The 23,317-nt window shown below is 50.9% G+C and overlaps 2 protein-coding genes across 4 annotated transcripts in view; one reads left to right on the top strand and one right to left on the bottom strand.

The window, feature by feature from the left end:
- Positions 1-8,725, top strand: part of ZNF142 (zinc finger protein 142) — a 23,848-nt gene extending 15,123 nt beyond the window's left edge. Inside the window, exon 10 of the mRNA XM_026491942.4 lies at positions 1,046-8,725. Coding sequence (XP_026347727.3) covers positions 1,046-1,515 — 470 coding nt within the window. The 3' untranslated portion in view covers positions 1,516-8,725. The remainder of the gene's footprint in view (positions 1-1,045) is intronic.
- On the bottom strand, positions 2,624-23,317 carry PLCD4 (phospholipase C delta 4). 3 transcript variants are annotated; one of them, XM_057304829.1, is made up of 16 exons: positions 22,800-23,317; positions 18,419-18,474; positions 18,111-18,269; positions 15,540-16,775; positions 14,724-14,955; positions 10,960-11,161; positions 9,750-9,894; positions 8,974-9,126; positions 6,912-7,106; positions 5,734-5,829; positions 5,431-5,587; positions 5,015-5,131; positions 4,604-4,776; positions 3,917-4,052; positions 3,213-3,551; positions 2,624-2,935 (listed from the first exon to the last, which is right to left on the bottom strand). In XM_057304829.1, the coding sequence occupies exons 4-15, from the start codon at positions 15,618-15,620 to the stop codon at positions 3,214-3,216; spliced, it is 2,025 nt and encodes a 674-aa protein (XP_057160812.1). In that variant the 5' UTR covers positions 15,621-16,775; positions 18,111-18,269; positions 18,419-18,474; positions 22,800-23,317; the 3' UTR covers positions 2,624-2,935; position 3,213. The 3 variants fall into 3 exon arrangements, with proteins under 3 accessions (XP_057160812.1, XP_057160819.1, XP_026347728.1); XM_057304836.1 differs by having other exon boundaries at positions 2,624-3,320; positions 3,402-3,551; positions 22,800-23,312; XM_026491943.4 differs by lacking the exon at positions 5,734-5,829 and having other exon boundaries at positions 2,624-3,320; positions 3,402-3,551; positions 15,540-15,669; positions 16,547-16,775; positions 22,800-23,309.

Raw genomic sequence — 23,317 nt, 5'->3', positions numbered from 1 at the left:
ATTGGGGGCCAGAGGGGTGGTTAATGGCCAGAATAGCTTCCCACCCCACTGAAGACCTATGAGAATCAGAAGAGAGGTGAGCCTGAGGGTCTGGGCCTGGGTACTTTCTAAAAGCTTCCCTGCTGACCGTGGCACTAGGCCATGCACCCCCACTGAGAACCCCCCCAACACAAATGTGTGACCGGCAGAGGTCTACTTAGTCCTGCAGACACGATGGAACTTTTAGGAGTAATGAGGAGAACATGAAAGGTTCACCTGTTTTAACATCTTTTATTCTCTTGGGTATGGAGTCCATGAACCATAGGTGCTCAGAAAACGGCTAATGATGGCGTGCCTGTATTATGCGTCGGATCCCCTCGTGTCAAGGAAATAACCAGATGCATTTCAGGGCGCTCTGCATCTGTGAAGGCCACTCTCTTGCCTCTACCCCTTCCTTCTTTTTTTTTTTTTTTTAAAGATTTTTATTTATTTATTTGACAGAGATAGAGACAGCCAGTGAGAGAGGGAACACAAGCAGGGGGAGTGGGAGAGGAAGAAGCAGGCTCCCAGCAGAGGAGCCTGATGTGGGGCTCGATCCCAGAACGCCGGGATCACGCCCTGAGCCAAAGGCAGACACTTAATGACTGTGCTACCCAGGCGCCCCTACCCCTTCCTTCTTAAGCATTTTCTTTTACTTTTTGAGTTGAACAAGGAGTTCTGTTTAAATGGATTCCCAAGTTCCATGAGTATGCCATGATCGAAAGGGGGGTTGGAGTTTCCCATTTGGAAACCCTGTGATATTTGAGTGAGTATACACTGCTGTCAGGTGGCTGTTCTGGGGCCCAGTTAGTATCAGCTTGCATCGAGCGCTCATTGTACACAAGGGGCTGTGTTGGGAGGAGGGCACAGAAACGTCAGACGGGGCTGGAACGTTCCATAGACGCGATCATGAGTCAGCTTGCTGCTTGTGTCGTGTCCCAGGATCACAGTGACTCCTGGGCCCACTAAACATTGCCCCGCCCCCTTCGGTAGTAATTTTGTTCGTTGGCCCTGCCCTGTCCTGTAGGACTGAAGCCATACCAGTGTCCCGAGTGTGAGTACTGTACCAACCGGGCCGACGCGCTGCGCGTGCACCAGGAGACCCGGCACCGGGAGGCACGGGCCTTCATGTGTGAGCAGTGCGGCAAGGCCTTCAAGACCCGCTTCCTGCTGCGCACCCACCTCCGCAAGCACAGCGAGGCCAAACCCTACGTGTGCAACGTGTGCCACCGTGCTTTCCGCTGGGCCGCCGGCCTGCGCCACCACGCCCTCACCCACACCGACCGCCACCCCTTCTTCTGCCGCCTCTGCAGCTACAAGGCCAAGCAGAAGTTCCAGGTGGTGAAGCACGTGCGCCGGCACCACCCCGACCAGGCCGACCCAAACCAAGGAGTGGGCAAAGACCCCACCACCCCCACCGTGCACCTGCATGACGTGCAGTTGGAGGAGCCCGGCCCTCCTGCTCCTGCCGCTCCCCCAACCGGACCTGAGGGCTGAGAGCTTGCCCCACGTCTGGGAGGGTGTGGTCTGAGACGTGCAGACTGGAAGCAGAGCTCGCCTGGGGCTCGGGGCCTACGGAAGGGCTTGCTCCGAGGTGCCCGGGTGGCCGGAGGCCTCCAGGGACTCCAGCTGTAGTACTGACGTTGATGGCCATATAAAAGAGTGACATGGACCACAGGTGGACTTCTGGTTGAGGCACACTGTGTTTCTAACCCGTGAGTTCCTGATTCCTTCATCGCTCCCCCAGAGTCCCTGGCTCTAAGACCTTGGTTCTACCCACGCTCTCTTTCCCTTCCTCCTTCCTCTGTCAAGCCCTGTTTTCTTGCCGCGCCCTCAGAACAGTTGTATCTAACTGCATGTGCTGTCCTGCCTACTGCTGTCTAAAGCATGTTAAACAGAGTGGTTACCAGCTTACCGACGCGTCCGCGTCCCTGACTGAACATGGCCAGGCTGTCCCCTCCACCTGCCCTGTTCTCTGCCTCTCCTCCTTCCATCTCCTTCCATCTTCACCGAGGGATTCCCAGATATTCCCGGGTGTGCCTTCTCTCTGTCCTGGAGCCTGGCTTGGCCCTCGCCCTGCTCCTTACTTCTGAGCCCCTTGGTCGCCCTGTATAGGGAGGATGGCCACCCAGTAAGCCTCTTGCTGGAAGCAGCTTTAATTCGGCCTCCATCCTCAGCCTGGCTCGGCAGTTGCACGAGAATTCAAGCACAAGACAGTGTGAAAGACACAGGACTTGGGGGGTGGGGGGGGGGGCGGTGAGGACCTCTAATCCAGAATTCTGTGAGTACCTCACAGTGACTGTATGCTTCATCACTGAAACTGGGACACACTGGGAAACTGGAAAAGGGTACTTTTAATACTTATTATTGGGACAATAGACATAAACTGGGACTATTCCAGGCAAACTCTCGGGAGGGTTTGGATCACATAACCCTTTGTCTCCTCCTTTTGCCCTTAGGAGCCATACTTCTGTACGTAGCACTTGGGGGGGGGGCTGGAAACTTCTTATTTTGCCACCCATTCTCTGCCCCACCTGTCTCCCCAAATGTCCCCCCAACCTTCATACCTCTTCTTGCTCAGCAACAGACCATACTCAAGCCAAACTGGGTAGAAAAGCTCTATTTATACACAGGGGGCCAGGGGAGAGCGGTCCAGTGGGGACTCAGCTGTGCGGTGTTCTCTTGCGAGTTGTAGTATAGTCCTGGGGTCCAGTGTCCTTCCCCAGCCTTTGCCTGGGGAGCCTTGAGGCTCAATTTCTTCCCCTGGGCTCTGGGTTTTGAGGAAGTTAGGGTGGAGGGGATAATGCCTCTTGGTGTCCCTCTGCTCCAAGCCCCTCTCTGGGTTTCTAGCTGCAGCCAGGCTTTGAGCTGGGGTTGAGGAGAGAGGTTAGTCCTAGATCTGGGTAGGGGATTGAGCCTATGGCAAGAGGAAGGAAGGAAATCCAGTGTAGAGTATGTGAAGGAAGGGGGCAGAAAAGATACCACAGACTTGTAAAAATGAAGAAAGGGAAGAGAGAGAGAGTGAAAAATCAGGTCCTAGATTTGCTCGTTCGGAAGGGTGAGGTAATTTTGTGCTTAGGAATGCACAATCCAAAACTTGCTTTTTACCACCTCTGTCTGCTTTCTGGAGCATCCTTCCAGGTTTTTCTTACCATCTCAAGCCAGTACACCCACCCTTCCCAAGTAGTGCCCACCTTAGGATTCATCCCCCTCCAGCCCTTCCCGGATGCTGATATTCACGAAGATGGAAGCTGGATGGAGGCTGATGCCATCCTTGGAGAGCAGGTGTATGTGGCGGTAGCCTGGAGAGGGGCAGGAGGAGGGCATTAGAAGGGCAGCCAGAGCCCGGGTGGTGTTGGCCAGGGGTTGGAGGACTGGCCCACCTTGCTGCATGCAGGTCCAAGGCACTGTGTACTGCCCGATAAAGTCATTTCGGGATTTCCAGTTGTAATCCTTGACCACAAAACGCAGCAGGGCCAGTTCGGGCACCAGGACCCGGAAGCTCAGCGTCTGCCCCCAGTATGGATTAAAACCTGAGGTGGTGGGGAAGGAGAGAGGGAGTGAAGGAACAGACATCGTTGACCGCTTTAGGCACGTCCTGGGTTGCTTTCCTTGTGTTCTCACAATTTTCACAGCAATCAGCATTTTATAGGTGAGGGGATTGCGGTCCAGAGTGGGAAAGCAATTTGCCCAGGTCACCAGAACTCGTAAGTAAGGGGCCAGGATTCAGATCCAAGATGTCCAAGCCCATATTCTTTGTCCCGATCCACACTGCCTCCCATGGAGGTGGGAGAGGGGGGTGGGGACAGGGACTTTGCAGCTTGGAGGGCAGCGTGGTAGAGAACAGTTCCTCCCACCTACCTACCCCACCCACACACCCAGCACCGCCCAGCCTCACCGTTGTTCTCCACGTAGCTGGTCTCTTGCCGGGCTGTGTCTGGGCGGACACCAAAGATCTCTACTCTCACCAGCGGATCCACAATGGACCTCTCTTTACTCGTGTCCTCTTTGGGGAGTTGCTGACCACTGATCACCTGCAAGCAGGACTCTGGAACCTCACTAGTTCCTGCTCAGCCCAGCCCCGCTCCAGCTCGCTCGTACACCAGGAGGTGGAGGGGGGGCAGGGGGGGGCTAAGGAACTGGCGCTATAGTTTCTGGGTTTGAGTAATATATTCTCTTTTAATAATCTGTCTGCTATCTAAAATGCATCTGAGTAGAAATTGAACAAGGTTTGAAAATAGGTATGTTCAGGAAACCCTTTACAGCCCTGACTCTGCCCCAGGCATTGTTGTCGGCACTTCTAGACTAATGACCGCAACAACCCTGCAGGCTGGAGAGTAGCATTCCTCCCATTTTGCAGGCGAGGAGCCTGAGGTTCAGGAACTGGCCCAGACTTACACAACTCGGGAATGGGCTCGCACCTAGGCAGCTGGCTCCCAAATCCCCGCGGTTCACAGTCAGGCTGTCCTGCCTCTCGTGAGGAACTCTTCACCCACTCCGTTCCTGCCGGGCCCCGCCACCTCTGCCCCCAGCTTCCGTCCTGGCTACCCTAGGTTCTTCCCAGCGGTCTCCCTCTCCCTGGTACCTGGATTAGGAGGGTCTGGGCTTTGAAAGGGCTGATGGGCCGCTCGGGGTGGAAGGAGCTCTGGGCATCACGCAGGAAGTCAGGCTTCAGCACGTAGCCACAGCCACCGTTCTGGCGGAAAAGCCCATCATAGATGTCCATCTCAAGCCCCGCGGTCTGCACATTCATGGCCACTGCGGGCCCCAGGAAAAAGGAAGGCAAGCATACATCTCAGGAGCCCTCTAGCCCCTCTTTCAGGGAACGGAGGAGATGGATTGGGTAGAAGAGCGCCTGCTGGGAACACCCCCCCCCCTTGCATCTTTCTTAGCCTAGCACCCTTCAAGCGTTCCCTGGCCCTCCTGCCACTGGGGCGCGTAACTTCCCCCCTGTTGCTCTTCCAATCCCTCTTCCCTGTCCCTGCTGCCCGCTCACCCATCTGGCAGCCTGCGTTCCAGAGTTCCTGGGGGTTGTAGTTGGATGAATCTGTCCTCAGGCCACTGGGATACACACGGCTTAACTGCCAGGCGTTGTGCTGCACAAACTCATTGCCTGTATAAAGGGTATAGTAGGGAGATGGCGATGGGGTGCATCCCCCCACTTCCCTGGCCTCAGGTACCCCGCCTACCCACTTCACTCGTCCCCAGCATCTCCTGAGGCCAGCTCTCCTCCCCCGAGAGCCTCGAGCCCACTGCTCAGAGCTCCTGTCCCTGTGCCTGCTCTGAGGGCTCGCTTAGCTCCCTCACCCCTCCTTAGCCTCTTTGTCCTCTTTCTTGGGACTCATCTGCCTGCCCAGCAGCCTGACCCTACCCAGCCCAAGTCCCTCCCTGACCCTCCCTTTTGGTCCTGACCAGCCTCCTTGATGAGGCTTCTGGCCTTGCTTTCAGAGAAAGATGACGTCTCATAGAAGCGGTAGTGCTCCTTCGAGTGAGCGAAGCTGTGGAATGAGACAGACTTCAAGTAGACAACCAGGGCAGAGAGGGACGGGCACAAGATGGGTTTGGATCTCTGGAAAAGGAGCAAATAGAGAGGAAGATGGAATTGAACCCCCAGCGATCGGAGAGGGAAGGAGCCAATAGCCAGGATCTGAATTTCCCCACCCGACCTAAGCCTCTGCCCACTGCCTCCCCTTTGCATTCTCCCTCCTGCCTCACCTGCTTGGGAAAGAGAAGGGACTCAGGCTTGGAAATAGGAGCCTGAATCATAACCTCACAACAGATAGGCGGACAAAACAGCGGGCGCATCACAACCTGGGGATGGGGATGGGAATAAAGGCGGTCTACGTACCCTGATGGGATCGGTTTCAGCCTCTGGGCTCAAAGGGTCTGCTCTACTGTTACTTCCCGGGTAACAGGTTTTTAATTATTACTTTTAAGCAGAGAGGTGTCCTCCTCCCTGCCTCTCGTCTTTTAAAACAAATTAATAGTATAGTTTGGTCAAAATGTACACGGACCCAGACAGAGATGTCGAGGTAATGCAAATGGCCATCGAAGTCACACCAGAGGGATGTGAGGGTCCCAGAGTAGTATCTTTACATTTTTCTCCTGAATTCCCATTTCCTTCCCGGGACATGGTAGCAGGTTAGACACCACAGCCCCAGAGAGGGCAGGATACGCTAGAAGTTAGTCAGCTAAGTCAAGGAAGTGCACGAGAAGGAGAAAGGCAGACTTCTAACAGAATCTCGGCAGTTCCACCAACGGCACCCCTTCCCCACAGGGAGACGGACCACGTTGGCACAGTCTCAGAGCCTGCACCTTCCCCAACTCCTGCTCCTCCTTTGTAGCTATTTATGGCCCCTTCTCAGACTCACCTTTTCTAAGAAGCTTTCTCTAAGCCCATCTCAGGTGAGGTCACAGCAGTCACTTCAGTAAGCCCTACACCCCCAATACAACAGTGCAGGGTACTCTCTCTCTCTGTCTTACACACACACACGCACACACACACACACACACCAGTGGTTTTCAAACTGGCCTTTAAAGAGACTGAGAAGAAGTACAAAGATGTCTCGGGAGTCAACGGGGGACTCAGGAGAGAGCCACGTGGGTGCTTCGACAAGGATGGCTCCGCGTTTCTCTCTTTTGTATGCAGAGCGCCCATGTAAGATTTCATTCCAAACCGATTCCATGGCCCAAAGAAGTTGGAAAGCCACCGTAATCTCTCTACATACGACAATATATCACGCTGCCATGCACGCATCCTTACCCCTCCTTTACTGGGGCATTTTGCTCCTTGGCCCTCCACCCTGCCTGGCTCTAGTCTCTCCGCACATGAACTCAGCTTATGGTACAGACTGACCAAATGCAGGACCAGAAAGACCCCTCTCCGGGCCCACCTTCTCCTTCTTTTTGTCCTTACTGCGCGGGCTCAACTCCTGGGGCTCAGACTCCAACTGGGCCTCCAGCTCCGAGTCAGCTTCCTGGCCCCCCTCCAGTTCAGACTCTAACTCTTCCTCCTCTTCCTCTTCCTCAAGATCCTCCTCAAGTGTCCTTAACTTCTTTCCCTTCACCAGGATCTTCCTCCGAAGCTCCTGGAGACAGAAATGAAGGGGCTTGTTTACCCGTCTGCTCTGGGACCGTCCTGGGGACCATGCAGCTCCCACTGCTCTCACAGCCCCACCTCAAAGGCAGAGGAAGTGAGTGGCCAGAAGTTCCCACAGGGGGGCTGCTTGATATGAACAGTAGGGATTCCCTATTGTTAAGCCAACTTGTCCCATCTCTAGCCAACTGGAAAACATTACAAAACAGAAAAATACCTCACATTTGACACACAGATTCTTCCCAGATTCAAGATTTACATGTAAATATAAAGAACATAAGAGTATTAGAAGAAAACAGAGAATCTTTCTGAATAGTCTTAAAGTGGGAAAACCTTTAGAAACAAGAGATGAGGGGTGTGTGGGTGGCTCAGCCGGTTAAGGGTCTGACTCTTGGCTTTGGCTCAGATCATGATCTCAGGGTCCTGAGATCAAGCCCTGTGTCAGGTTCTGCATTCGGCAAGGAGTCTGCTTGAGATTCTCTCCCTCTCCCTCTGCCCACCCCCATCTCAAAAAAGAAAAGAAAAGAAAAGAAAAACAGGAGATGAAAACTCAGAAGACATAAAAAGGACTGGCAGATTTGACTACATAAAGCTTAAAATCCTCTATAGGGCAGACAGTGCTATAAGACAAAAGCAAAGCCTGCAGAAACAGAAATTTCCCCGACATCAATGTCTTTAACATTTAGAAACTTGTCATATAGCAATAAATATTATAAAGCCCAATAAAAGTGGGTAAATAATACTAATTAATTCAAAAGAAAATACAGACCTTTCTTTTTTAAAAACTTGACTTTTTTTTTTCCACATTTGCCACTATGAATCCTCTTACTACTGGAGTTATTTGTGGTCTGTCTCTTACGCTGTTGGTCAGAGAGCAATTTGGTATTTTTTTCCAGAGGGCAACTTGACAGTAATAACCAAAATATTAACGTGCAAACTCTTCAACCCAACAATTTACTTCTAGGAATCCATCTCAAAGAAAGAGTAAATGGGAAGCCAACGTGGCTCAGTTGGTTAAACATCTGACTCTTGATTTTGGCTCAGGTCATGATCTCAGAGTTGTGGGATCGAGCCCCGTGTCAGGCTCCCTGATCAGCAGGGAGTCTGTTTGAGATTCTCTCCCTCTGCCCCTACCCACCCACCCCTGCACGCTTGCTCTCTCTCTCTCTCCTTCTTTCTCTCAAATAAATAAGTAAATCTTTAAAAGAAAGAAAGAAAGAATAAAAAGTAAATGGACAATACTGTATGCACAAGTGAAAAATTACCAACAACCTGAATGTTTACCATTTACTGGTTGAATAAATAATGGTTCATAACAGAAAATGAAATACCATAGAGCTATTAAAAGGAAAGAAATTATACATGAAAAGACATCCATGATATATATTGTATATGAGATATAAAAGGGATATATATATATGTGTATATATATACACACACATATGTTGATATATATATATACGTATACACACACACACACACACACACACGTTTATATAAGCATTTACAAAAATCTCTTGAGACCCATTATGGGAGAGGTTGAGATTAGGGTGGAGGGATTTCCCTTTCTCTATATTGTCCGTACGGTCTACAACAATTATGAACTATCAGGAAAAAAATCAAGATACTTCCATTGAAAAAAGAAATAAGAAATAAATAATTGACTTAAAATTTAGAAAACTATAAACAAGTCTGCATTCTATTGGATTTTTTAAAAATTAAAGTTGTCTCCAAGGATATTAAAGAGCAAGATGGGGCATCTCAGGGTGAGGAGAAGGGACCAGGTGGGGCATGAAAGAAGGAGCCAGTGGGGGGTTGGAAGCCACAGCAGAGCCTGGGCTGGGGAACAGGGTGCCTACCTCAGGTGAGGGCAGCTGAGTGGGCAGCAGCCCATCCAAGGTAGTGCTCAGCAGCTGCTCCCCCAAGATCTCGGTCAGATGGTTCGCGATAACCTGCTGCTGCTCCCAGCTGCAGTGGTTCTCCAGGGACAGGATGACCGGGTAGTCTGATGTCTGATGGGGAAGGGAGGGAACACCAGAGCCAGAGGTCTAAAGCGCGTGACCTCCTTGCTTCTCCAGACCTTCCCTGGTGACTCACTCAGCTGAGTACCTTGATGGCTAAACCCCTCTGACCCTATTCTGGGCATCGAGGAGGTCTCGCTGGGTCCGGGGCCCACCTCACATCTAAAAGTCATGGTTGGATCCCAAATCTCAGACCTATACCAGGTGTGACCCAGGTCCCTCTGGGACCTTTGAGTTTTTAGGCTCAGAGTGGGAAGGCTAAACCATTCCCCTGATTATGTGTTCGTGTTGCACTCTCATCTCCAGACTCCTATTGTCCCCAGGCCCACCCACCACTTTCTCTGTTTCCTTATCCACCCTCTCCAAGATGGGTGACAGTTGTTAGAAGTAACAGTCACTGATCTCTAGCAATTACCTCTAGGACTACTAATTACGAGGGACACATCCAAACCCTTATTCATAATCCCTTAATATTTGCCTGATGCTTCACGGTTAAAATCTCTTGTACATCTCTGCCATTTGATATAATCCACCTCCCTTCCCCAGATGCAGAGCCAGCCCATCTTCCCTCAGATCACCTTCCCTCACCAGTACACCCATCCCGGGAATCCTACCTGGAAGGCGTACTGGGCTACAGTGGCCACGACATCTTTGAATGGGATGCGGGAGGTCAGGGTGTGTCCATGGTAAACGATAGGTTCCCCGCTAGGTCCATCCCATATATCCACCTCCACGCAGCGGCACCCCCTCTTCAGGGCCCTGCAAGAATCCCAAACCCCCAGGGACAGAGAGGTTAAGGTCTTACCTTCCATCTAGGAACTCTCTCCCCACTCCGGAGAGAACAGTGCTCACTGGCACTTAGTTGTCAAGACCCCTTCAAGCTACATCTCTGTGGACCCTTCTCTGTCCACAGGGACATTGCTACGGCTCACACCACCTCCCCAACTCACAATCTTCCCTCAGCAAGTCATCACATACTGCCTCGTGACGCTTCTGGTCTTCTGGTTGTATAGCATTCTGCAACAGCTGAATAGTCAAACTCTCAGTAATTTTGTTTGTTTTTAAAGTAAGCTCTATGGTCAATGTGGGGCTTGAACTCGTGACCCTGAGATCAAGAGTTGCGTGCTCTACCAACCGAGCCAGCCAAGTGCCTCTCAAACTCTCAGGAAATTTATACATTATTTTCCCTACTAGACTTTCTAGGGCAGAAACAATATGTTCCACTCATCTTTTATGCCCTGAAGCTCCTAGTTCAGTTGCTGCCACTACAAAGATATCTAGAGTCTTCGATCCAATCCATAATTAATCACAATAGCAGGTATCACTTATTAGCTATTAACACATGGATTATCTCATTTAATCCTCACAACAACTCAGACAGAATAGGTATTTTTATCATCCCTATTTCATAGATGGGGATACTGAGGCACAGAGAGGTTAAATACTTAGAACCAGAGTACCAAGTGACAGAAGTAGGATCTGACCTCACATGGTCTGACTCCAGAACCTATGTTTCTAACTTCTATGCTCTGCTGCCTTCCATGTAACATTTAGTTTATTTATTTGTTCAAAATAAATCTGTCAGGACCTCTGAGTTCCAAGAGAGTTTCATAGCCTATGAAAGAGAGAGAAGCTCCATTTACCCATAGAGTTTCAATACTACTCTCCTGTCAGTCTTCAACATCTCCTCCAAGTCTCTCAGGTATGCAGGGATCCTCAGCCCCACGGCCCCCCACAACATCTTTTCAATCCCTGTTATCCACTGATAGCCCAGATGGCCCCTTCTCATGAGCTGGAGCACTTCCCCCTTCCTTCCCACGGCACCGTATATATCCCTCGACGCTGCTCTGGCCACAAAGCTGGTCCCCCACGAGGTAGGTGTTGTGAGAGGAGTTGATGTAGTAGTGGTTCAGGGGTTGAGTCATATCCTGGTAGATGGGGAGGCAGGTTGGGTTGAAGATATCTCCGTCCTTTGAGCAGAGGTAGCTGAGGAAGCCGTCCATGCTCAGCACGTGTCGCAGTTTGCCTGGTGTGGAGTAGGGGAAGGCTAGAGTGAGAAGCTCTGAGCGAGGGCATCCCAGCGCACCTCTAGCCCATCCTTCACCTCGCCGCTCTCCAGGGTCCTGCCTTTCAGATGGTGCCCATTCTCAGCCTCCAGATGCTGAACATGCCCCACCCACTGTCCGTCACTGCAGTCATCCCCACCCTCAGAGAGAGTTAAAGCTATGAGGAGAACCATTAAGATCATTCTAGCTCAGTGGTATCCAATAGAACTTTCTGCAATGATGGAAATGTTCTGCTCTGTGCAGTCCAATGTGGCAGCCTCTAGACACCTACAGCTACCAAGCCCTTGAGATAAGGCTGTGTGCCTGAAGAACTGAATTTAAAATTTTGATTTTAATTAATTAATTAATTTTAAGTCTTAATTTATTTATTCATTTAAGTAATCTCTACACCCAAAGTGGGGCTCAGACTCATGACCCCGAGATCAAGAGTCACATCTTTTCCAAACTGAGCCAGCCAGGCACCCCAATTTTAGTTAATTTACATTTATTTTGTTATTTTTAAGATATTCTTTTTTTAGATAGAGCATGCACACGTGTGCTCGTGCCGAAGAGCGGGGCGGGGGGGGGGGGGAGGAGCAGAGGGAGAGGGAGGGAGAGAATCCCAAGCAGACTCTGCTGAGCACAGAGCCCAACAGCGGCTCGATCCCCCAACCCTGAGATCATGACCTGAGCCAAAATCAAGAGTCAGAGGCTTCACTGACAGTCACCCAAGCACCCTGTTCATTTAAATTTAAATAGTCACACAGAGGGTCGCCTGGGTGGCTCAGTCAATTGAGCATCCACTCTTGGTTTCAGCTCGGGTCATGATCTTGGGGTTGTGGGATCGAGCCCCATATCGGGCTCTGTGCTCTGCACTCAGTGTGGAGTCTGCTTGTCCCTCTCCCGCCCCCTCTGCTCTTCTTCTGCTCATGTGAGCGCCCACACTCAATCTCTCTCTCTCTCTCTCTCTCAAATAAATAAATAAATAAATAAATAAATAAAAATCTTTAAAAAAGAGTCACACAGAGCTCATGGTTACCATAAGGGACAGCACAGTATTCAGTGTAAAGGGTTAATTTAATATGGAGAAACTGAGGCCCAGAGAAAAACAAAGTCAAAGAGTTTTTAGCGACACAACCAAGGTACCTGTGTTTTATTCCCTGGGCTGTGTAGCTGCTGCCAGCTATGACCTGAGGGTTTCTTCCTTTCATCAGTTCCCATACGGTGTTTTGAAGATTGTTCGTCCAATATACCCCTGGATTACAATATCCCCTCTCTTCTAGGGCAGAGCCCTGTCACTCCCTCCATAGGCCTCACCCATGTCCGCACGGGCTTCATACAATACCAACAACAACGACTAATATTGAACACTTGCTCTGTGCCCGGGACATCCCATGCAGCATCTCTCTTACTGCTCTCACCAATGTGGCGAGGTAGATATGGTATAATCTGCCCTGAGAGCTTAGGTAACATAACTAGTAAGGGAAGGAGCTGGGATTTGAACCCCGAGCAGGCAGGTGTCTGAGCCACGCCCATCGCCCTGGGCTTCGCAGTCTCATTGAAGGGCACATGCTGCAGGGGGGCTCCCTTGGGAGTGGAACAACTTGACTCCAATGCCTAGCTTCGTTGCGCCAGCTTTGACAAGGCCTCCAGATGGTGGAGAGTAGCAGGAAGTCAGGCAGGAAGTTTTATTCCTAACAGCAAGGACTTAAATTGCGAGAGTAAATCCACAGTTGCCAGATAATTTTCATGTGTGTCATTTCATTTGATCACGCATTATTTTACAAATGAGAAAATCGAGGCTCCGCTAGATCAAGCAGCTTGCCCAGGGTAACTGAGTTAGTAAGAAGCAGAGTGGGGCCTTGAGCTCAGGTCTCCTGGGGAGACTGCCCTCTGCAGCCAGAGTCTAGTATTGGACAGTTGAGTGCAGGGGAGGGAATGCCACCCAAAGGGGCAGGGGGTAGAATAAATGTAACCGATGTCGACATCCTATTTCTTAACGCTCGTGCATTCTTCTTCTATTTATTTTTCTGAAATGATTTGCTTTACAGCCCCCTTTCTTCTCTGAGCATGGACAAGAATCTGGAATCAGGGATTCCAAGCGTTTCTGTTTGAGTCTAAGCTCCATGAGGGCAGCATTCTTGTCGGACCTTCTGCTCTATCTCTGGGGCTGAGAATAGGTCCTGGCCCATTACAGGGGCTCAATAAGCCTGAGCTGAAGTAGTGAGCGAATGAATGAAAGGAGTGGGAGCTGAGACCTAGGAAACAAGGGTCACTTGTCCAGCTCTCATTCATCTCATCTCGCTCTCTTTTTTAAAGATTTTATTTATTAATTTGAGAGAGAGTGTGCAACCAAGTGCACAAGTGCAAGAGCAGGGGGAGGAACAGAGGGATAGGAGCGGAGGGAGAGGGAGAAGCAGGCTCCCTGCTGATTAGGGAGCCTGATGTGGGGCTCCATCCAGGACCCTGAGATCATGACCTGAGCTGAAGGCGGACACTTAACCGACTGAGCCCCCCAGGCGCCCCTCATCCATCACATCTCTATTCCTCATGCTCAACCAAGGTATTAGGTAAGGGTCAGGAGACCTGAGTTTGAATTCCAATTCCTCCTCTCAACAGCTGTTGGCTTTGAGCAAGTCATTTGATCTTTCTAAATCCGAATTTTCCTCTTTGGCACAGCTGACTTAATAATAGAAGCCACTTCATCGGGTTGGGTGGTTGGAAGGATGAGAAGAGAAAAGGCATGTAGAGATGTTAGCACATTAATGCGATACTTAGCAGAGGCTGAATAAGGATTATGCTTTTGATTTACAAGATTGTAGTGAGGGCTAGAGGAAGTAAGTGATGTGAAAGTATCTTGTAAATCATTTATTATTAATGTAAATTCCTCGTGTTCTGAAGGGGGAATGGAGGGCAGGGCGATGTCTACTGAAGGGGCAAGGAGAAAGGGCTGAAGACAGAGAGGGCATATTTGAGCTGTGCTTACTGAAAGCCAGGTGACTGGCCTCCTCCTCATTCCACTCAGGCAGGGACTGACTAGCTTCCTGGCCCAGGGGCTTAGCCACTCAAGAACCACTTGGAGAATTTGGAGAAAGCCCAGGAAAGGGCAGAGAGCCAGCATTTAAAGAGACAGCAAACAGGAACCATGAAGGGAGCTGGAAGAAAAGGAATGAGGCACTCAAGGAGAAGAAGCCAAAGGGAGAGGACCAAGGATCTTCCTTTTCCACTGGGGACAAATGTTGATATCAGGACGAACTTATTCCGAAAGAGAAGCACGAGCATAGTGGATGAAAGGGGACTGATGGAATGTTCTTCCTCCTGAGAGATACAGCATTAAGGAGGAGACTCTTGTCTCATCAGGGCAGGAAACTGCTGTTCTCCTTCCCAGGGAGTGGTTGAATGAAATGACGATGATGGCACAGGGGCTGGGGTAGGGGTGGGCTCAGCCTTCCCTGACTTAGGCAGAAGATGGCTTGTCTCTGGACCTTTCTACGATTCCCCTCCTCGCCCATGTCCAGTGCCTCTCCACCCTAGCCCCCTTACCGCTATCTGAGGGCTCATAGCGGTCGATGAGTTCCAGAGCGAGGTCAGAAGCTCGCTCTCCTTCTTTCTGCTCCTCTCGGAGGAAATCCACGAATTCCAGCAGGGTCAGCTTCTGCCCATCCGCTGAAAAGTTTTCGAACACCTCGTGCACCTCAGTACGCTTAGTCAGCGCCTTATAGAATTGTACAAACTCTTCTCCCTCCAGAGTCCCAGACTCGGACGTGTCTGCTGTCTGCACGTGAGGGTTGAGAGGATGGTGGAAAAATCCTTTTAAGAGCACATTGTATGGCTTTGACCTGTCCTGTAAGGGCAATCTTGCTGACAGGTGGATACAAACATGCTTCCACAAAATTCTCCCAGAACTCCTGACACGTAGTGTTTATAGAAGCTGCTTCGGTAAGTAAAAAGCAAAATGGCAGCCATACCATTTGCTACTAGAGAAACATTTCAATTAGAAAGGGTTAAATGCCCCCAGCAAGCGCTTAAAAGGTCAAAAGATCCCTCCTCTATTGTATTCACATTCCAGTTGGACTTTTCCATTGTTATGGGGCACCTGGGAAGTTCTGGCCCTGGACAGAGAGGTCCCTGAGATCTGACACAGTCATGTATGGCTATTTACCTTTCATAAGACTATGAATCGTCTTTTGAAGACTGAAGGGTAAGAACCATGCGCTACACTTTCCATTGAGCCTGGCCTCGTGATAGGGGATATAGGAGAGATTCAGCAGAAAGTGATGCTGGATAGGGTCAAGTACACTGGCCACGTAAGAACATGGCCTTGGCTGGCTTCTGAAAATTCTTCCCCAAAACACTCACTTGGAAAAGCTGGAAGGCATATTCTTGGTCCATTTCCACATTCATCAGGTGCAGTAACCGCTGGACTTCGTGGAAACTCATCCGACCATCCTGGTTCCTGTCTCCACGCTGGAACCAGTCACTCAGCCACCCAGGTGTGAGTCAAGGCAAAAGCACCGTGTGTGTTTGTGTGTGCAGATGTGTGCATGCTCATCCACTGACATCGTCTCCCCTAGCTTTGCTACCAGGCTCTCCTCCATGCCAATGCATTTTCCATATTAGCTTCCAGAATAATCTCCCCTGAGCACCAATCTGTCTTGTCCCTGCATAGCTCAGGTGCCTGCAGGGTCCTCCCTGTTGCCTGCAGAAAGGAGCCTAAATTTTTTAACGTAGATTGAAGGTCTTGACCCCCGTGACTGGGCCCCCACGCAGCCTTCTCAACACACCTCTGTCCTCCCCGTACTTTAGCCAGACTCTCCCTCCTGCTCTTCCACATCCTGTCTCTGAGCCTTTTCTCATGCTGTTCCCCCTCAGGCAAGAGAGCCTTCCCCGCTCCTTTCTTTATGTTCAAGTTCTACTCCTTAGCTTAATAGATGGTGAATGAATGAATGAACAAACGAACGAATGAACGAATGACCTGGCATGGAAGGTGAATACAATCTAGGAAACCTGAATGAGTCAACACCATGCAGGCTGCTTCCCAGTCCCGCGGTAGTTAATGCCACCGGGATCTTCTGTTCAGCTCTCAAGATCAGCACCTTGTTTGGTCCTTTGCCTCTCACCATCCCTCCCACCATCCTGAAGGGCCTGATTTCTGCCCACCCTCTGTCCGGTTATGTCTTAGCCATCCCAAGCCTCCATTACCCCTTCAATATCCTTGGCCTCACAGTGGCCCGAGCTGCCCTTGCCCACCCCACCTGGACTCTTAGTCCTCCTTCAAGCTGCACGCCCCCACCTGTCTCTAGCCCTGCAACATCTGGCTCCTTCAGTGACCCCTGGCCCCCACTGTGACTCCATCCCGCTGATACTGGTCCAGCCGTTCCTGTTGGTCCATGCCGGTGACAAAGTCCACCAAATGCTGGAGCCCCTGCATCCATATCTTGGCCTCCTCGACACTGTTGGCCACCAGGTCCAGGTTGGAGCGGCGGCCGTGGAAGACGATGGTGAAGCCCTGCTCCAGGGGGAACTCCTCTGCCAGGCTGCGCAGCAGCTCAGACTCGTGGCCCTCACGCACTCTCTCCACATCTGAGATCGAGACTGCCAGAGAGGAAACAGGTGGGGCCGGAGGAAGAGAGTCGGCCGAATTGCAGGGGCAGAGGGTCGGGGCCCCTTTGTGAAGCCATAGGGTGGAGGAACCCCAACCTCCACAGGATGAGACCCCTGAAGTCTTGGTACAGGGAGACGCAGACCCCTGGGATTCAGGATTCCCCATGAGTCACTGCCATGTTCAGAGGCAGTTTGGCAAGGGGCCTGTGCTGGGGGTGGCAAGACCTGGCTTCAGGCCACCGGCTGGCACTGTGACACAGACCAAACTGACTTAATCCCTCGGTACTCTCATCTGAAATAAGGGACGGTCCCTTCTATGGCCAGTCCACATGTGACCACTGGTGGGGCTGACAGATGGAAACACACTTAAAAAGATAGAAGCAGTTACACCCAAGCATGATATGTCCAAGTCCAATTCCCCCATTCCAGGTTTGAGGGCCAGGAAAGAGCCAGAGAAATTCGTCTACTCCCTTTCCTCAGCTGGGGGTGCTGTGGATCGTGAGCTCTGATTATGTCTCTAAAGCAGGCTCTCTCAGACGTGTCCTGTGATCGGATTTTTAGAGGGTCATAAAGCGTCTGGCCAACAGGACGTATTGTTGTGCTGCATTTAGGATATTTAAAAATATTCATCATAACGGCTAGTCTAGGAAACGCATCCTGGTGTCAGGTGCCACGGTAGCTGCCTTGTACGTTCACTTCCTGAGTCCCTGTCACCTTCTAGGCAGGTGCTGTGCAATCCCCATTTTGCAGATGAGGAAACTGAAGCTTAATGTAACTAAGTTGTCCAAAGCCACTCAGCTTGAAAGTGGCGGAGCCAGGGCTTTGATCCAAGCAGTCTGATGCCTGAGATCATGCTCTCACCATAATAATAATAAAATATAACCTAGGATTTATTGAGCCTTATTATGCGCCAGGGCCCTCCTAAGCCTTTTACGGGCAGTAACTGATGGAATCCTCAAAAATAGCCGTAAGAGGCGAGTGCTGTTAAAATTTCCACTTTACAGGGGCGCCTGGGTGGCCCAGCGGTTAAGCGTCTGCCTTCGGCTCAGGGCGTGATCCCGGCATTATGGGATCGAGCCCCCACATCAGGCTCCTCCGCTATGAGCCTGCTTTTCTTCTCCCGCTGCCCCTGCTTGTGTTCCCTCTCTCGCTGGCTGTCTCTCCCTCTGTCAAATAAATAAATAAAATCTTTAAAAAAAAATTTCCACTTTACAGGCTCGGAGGTAGATGCAAGAGGGACAGGGCAAGGCCCCGCTTTCAAGCTGCTGGGCTTTTCAGAGTCCGATCCCCCCACCGCGCCCACGCCTAGCTATCCACGTGACTCACAGGTGGGCTTGGCAGTGCCGCCTGCCTGCCGGGCGTGCCAGACTGTCATGCCGTCATCCTGAAGTCTGAAGTATCTTTGCTTCTTCCAGCTTCTGGACCTCACCTTGCGCAACAGCATGCCCTTCTGCATCATCAGCAAGTCCTGATTGATGGGCAGCCCTGGGCCGGAAGAAGAAGGGGCTGGCTGGGTAGCCGGCGGGAAGGGAGGAGGGCCCAGGAGGAGCTCTTGAACAGAGGTCCAGACTCCTCCCCTCCTCCCCATCCCTGGGCTGTCTCCCCAAGCCCTCCTCTCCTGCTGGGGTACTCACGGCCTTGCATCAGAGACGCCATCACCCGCCGCTCCACCAGCTGGTGCCAGAGTCACCTGGAGGAGCAAGAAGGAGCAAGAGGCTCTGGGTTAATGCTGGTGATCTTAGAATAACAGACCAAAGGAGGAAGAGAAGGAAACCCGTGCTTCCTGACGGCCCACGATGTGCCAGGGGCTTCATCTACATAATCTTTAGCCCTTTTTTTTACTTCTAGTGTAAGTCTGATGACTTTGAAGCTTAGAGAGGGTAAGAAACTTGCATCAAATCACATAGGGATTCAGAATTTAAAGCCCAATATGTCTGATTCCAAAGTGTCTGCCGTTTCCCACAGCCCCTGCCAGAGAGGATGACACCGAGGCCTTCTGCCCAACACCCCACAGTCCGCTGGGTAGCCGGGGTCACACCCTCAGCTCCTCTTTATTAGGGACCACCATCTTGCTGGCTGCCCCCTTTCCGGACCTGGAATCTCTCTATAGCCTAAGCTTCTCTTCTCCAGGCAGAATCACCCCAGCCACTATATCTTGGGGACCCTCTCCATGCTCCCATGCAGACCCCCCAGCTCCCGAGGGGCCCAGGCAGAGTGCTGCTTTTGCCTCTCCGGTGACACTTAGTGCCATCCTTGCTACATAAGCCACCTTCTTCTGCCTTCCCATGGGAAAGCACATTTTATACGCCTTGTCATAACACTTATCGTCAACAGCTTAATGGACCAAGTTACGTGGTCTTAGAAATGCATTTTCAAGTCTTCTTTGCCTCCCGATAAAGGGAACCCTCTTTAAGATATACGCTAATTTGGGTCCTGGTTAAGTTGTCCTAGTAGGTGACAACATACTTCCCTTGAAGAGAACCAGAAAAGGGGCGCCTGGGTGGCTCAGTCTGTGAAGCGTCTGTCTTCGGCTCAGGTCATGATCCCAGGGTCCTGGGACTGAGCTCTGCATCGGGCTCCCTGCTCAGTGGGGGGCATGCTTCTCCCTCTGCCTCTGCCCCTCCCCCTGCTTGCGCTCCCTCTCTCTCATAAATAAACAAATATCTTAAAAAAAAAAAAAGGAGCCAGAAAACTTGATATGCAGGCATATTGATTCTAGCTCTGCCCCTCTAAGAAATTCTCAACTCTTGACCAAATCATTCTGTAACAGGCAAAGCGCACGAGAAACATAAAGCTCTATGCTTTGTGTAAGCAAAGGAACTGCCCTCGAATAGAAATGCTATGTTTTTTAATTGATAAGTTCACATTTTCGACCATAGTGAGCACTGAAAAGACTCTAAAGCAAATATTCAGTTCATGCTCTGTTAGCGCGTAGCGTGGCTCAACTCACTAGTCCCATAAATGAACAGCAGAAGTCCAGAAACGTGAGGCGGTTTGTCTGAGATCCCGCAGCATCTCAGCGCCCTCTCTCTCTTTAGCTGGAAGAGCCTGTCAAGTCACCCAGGGGTGACCAAATCTTTAGGAAAAATGCAGAGGTCACTAAAAATATAGCTCCCCTGACTAGAGGACCTAGGGAAGGCTTTCTAAAGGAGTAACAACATGCAGGTGCCCGGGGGAGAGGGGAAGGTTGCGAGCCAGTCTGTCCCTAGGTGGGAAAGATGAGGCAGCCCCTCAGGAGAGACAGAACCCTGCGATAGTTCCAGAAAGCAAGGGTTTTGCCTGCTGAGGCTGAATATAGTGAGCCTGGGTGAGACCAGAAGAAGCCTCTGGAGGGATCCAGAGGGCTTCATGAGAGGCAGAAAAGTAGCTCCACTTTCTGGCTAGAGTTTGGAATCTAAGGCTCACAAAAACTGAATGAAGACTGAAGTAACAGGTCCCTCCTAAATGTCTCAGGTCCCCAGACTCCAGCAGAAGGGGGAAGCCTGTGGTTCTGATCCCCCTCGCCCACATCCTGCCTCATCTCCTCTTTGAACTTCAGTTCCCATGTCTGGGGCATGGGGACTGTGGGGTGGGGGGAATCTTGGCCCTGGGAGAAGACAGAATTCCCTTCCCTTACACCTGTGTCCAGGAGCCTCACAATCATTTCCTGAAACGTGGGAAGCCTCAGCTCAAGTGCTGGGACACCCCTATTTTGGAGCCTATCTCCTCTCAAGCAAGCCTTAGAACATTATTTTATGCTTTTTGTCAAACTCTCCCAACCCCAGGGCTTGGCGTGCTCTACCAGTCCTGCTCCCATTCCTGACTCACTACTTTAAACCGAGATCCAGGCGACATGTGGCTGTATGAGGGCCGATTTCAACTCAGGGAGCCACAGAATGTCAGAGCTGGACTTCATTGTATAGAGAAGGGCTAGAAAGATTAGCTGAACTGCCAGAGTCATTGAATGAATTACGTGGCAGAAGTGGGACCAGAACCATGGTTCCTTGTGACCAGCTCAGAGATCTCACCAAAGCTCTGCCCATAGAAAGGGTTTTCTCTAGGGGCACCTGGGAGGCTCTGCCCAACTCTTGGTTTCAGCTCAGGTCATGATCTCAGGGTTGTGGGATCCAGCCCCGCATCAGGCTCCGTGCTCAGCCCAGAGTCGCCTTGAGATCCTCTCTCTCCCTCTCCCTCTGCCCCTCCCCCTGCTCTCTCTCTCTCTAAAATAAATAATAAATAAATCTAAAAAGAAAGAAAGAAAGAAAGAAAGAAAGAAAGAAAGAAAGAAAGAAAGAAAGAAAAGAAGGAAGGAAGGAAAGAAGGAAGGAAGGAAAAACCCTTTCTTTCCAAAAGAAAACTTTTGGAAGCGGGTTAGAGCAGGGCTAAGAACCAACAGGGGACATGGATGCTTTGTTTCCCTGCCTTTGTCATTCTCTGCCCCCACCATGTCCCACTTAATAGCCTTTCCTTTCTTCCCATTTCTCTCCTCTCCCCATCCTGGTGCCTTCCTTTTCCTTTCTCCCAGCTCACTCTTCTCTCCTGATCCCGTCTGCCTCCCTACTTGCTCACTTGTCAGCCTCTCTGTGCTCTCCTCTCTTTATTCTTCTCCCCACCCTTTCTCCCTCTCACCTCTTCCGCTTTTTCTTTCTCCTCTAATTCCCAAAAGGTCAGGTTCTGGTCCCCTGAGCCTGGGGTCCAGGAGGGAGGAGGACACTCGGGAGCACACCCCTTCACTCAGCCTCACTTCCCCCGTATCCTAGGAGACTGACTAAACGCACTGCCCAGAGAATGCGACTTAGAACCCAGGTGTTCCAGGTCTTGGTGTTGCCTCTGGTGTCTGAAGGTAGGATGGGAAGGATGGTCACAGCTGATGCAGGTGCAGTGAGGAGAGAAGGAACAAAGGATTGGGAGTGGGAGTAAGAGCAAGAGGTGAGAAGCAGAGGTTGAAGACTGAGAGTAAGAGATTGGATCTTAACTGTTCACTCCTGGACGCGAATGGGGAGATCCTCGGGGACACAGATAATTACCTCTATAACACAGATGAGAGAACAAAGACACAAAATAAGGTGGGAAGTGGCCAGGGCTGCCCAGTAAGACTTGGTCCTCAACTTACAGGTAAGAGATGGACTTTGGTAGAGTTGCCAATGATGGCAATGGCATTAGAGTGATATTTGGGGGGTGTCTCAGGGCTCCCTGAGGGGCAGGAAGGAAGAGAATCATTATGTCTACTCTCTTGCTTCTGAGCAGGATTATTAGGTGACCTCATTCATATAAAGAGGACAGAATAGCTCTGGTCATAGGTAGCCTTCAGAATGTTAGAGCTTGAAGACTCTTTCCTAACTCATCTCATCCAGAGGTTCCCAGCTATATTGATATCCCTAGGTCAAATAGCGATTCCCTAGCCGCACCCAAAATCTGCCAGATCAGAATTTGCAAGGATGGAATTCAGGAATATTTATTTTTAAGAAGAACCCCTACTACACAAGCAAGTCTGGGAAACCCTAAATTCCTATCCCAGATCAGGAAGCTGCTGTCCAAAGTCACATAGCCTGTTAGTGGCAAAATCAGGGCTAGAAGCAGGTGCTCTTCCCAGCACAGCACTTGGGCATGCCAACAAATTGCCCTAGCCCATGGAGCAGGCTAAGAACAAGTGAAGAGCTCAAAGCCCGGCTCTTTCTAAGGAAATCTCGTTAACTCTATTGTTTCTATCATTTTCCCTGGGTCTTCGGTAATCCTTGACATTCTGTTAATGAATCTATCCTACTCCAATTCTCTCTCTTCCCTTACTAGGGGGCTCACTTCTTGAGTGGTAGCTAAGAGGTCCCCATGTAAAGGGGTGACTGCCGCAGCCAGGAGGACAACTATAAATCAAAGGGCTAGAGAGAACCAGGAGGTGGGAGCCTTGCAGACGTGTTAGGGCTAAGGAGTCCGGGGTACAATTTAATCAGGGTGGATAAGCATGTGGAGGGACAGAGTTAGGGACTCAGGCAGGGCAGAGCTGGGAGCAGAGGCTGGTCAGAGCCTCCGGGCCCTTACCGTGGGCAGGATAGCAGTCCTGTGTCTGTGAGCTGTGCGATGCTCTCTCCTGTGGGACCAGGAAGCCCAGCTGGGCTCTTTCTCTCCTCTCTTGCTCCTTTCGCTGTCTTCCTCCCCTTTTCTACTGCAGTTTGCTGCTGTGACTGGCAGACTTGCAGTCAAAGGGAAGGAGTAGGGAGGGGAGAGGTGTGAGCTCTCTCCTCAGTCCAGCCCTTCCAACTCTTAAAGGCCCAGGACACTGATCAATGTGAGGGAGTACTGGGGGAGGGGTGCGTAGAAAAGGATTAAAGGAGGAGGAGCCTGGCTGCCCTTCATCTCGACGTCAGCCCTCACTGACCCCAATCCTGCAGTCGCTCTCAGAGTGAAACCCAAGGAATGTCTGAGTTGCGGTGCTCCGTGAATCACTGCTTTTCATTCCGCACAGTTTCTCCCTGCAGGTTACACAGCTGTCTTTGCCCTGATTTCATCTGGCTCCTTTCCAGGGTGTCTGTTCCACCGGGCTGCTTCTGTGTCTCCGC

Source organism: Ursus arctos, unplaced genomic scaffold (genome assembly GCF_023065955.2).
Source record: "Ursus arctos isolate Adak ecotype North America unplaced genomic scaffold, UrsArc2.0 scaffold_1, whole genome shotgun sequence".
Classification (NCBI taxonomy): Eukaryota; Metazoa; Chordata; class Mammalia; order Carnivora; family Ursidae; genus Ursus; species Ursus arctos.
Note: the sequence above shows the minus strand (reverse complement) of the source record. Positions and strands in the feature narration are given on the sequence as shown.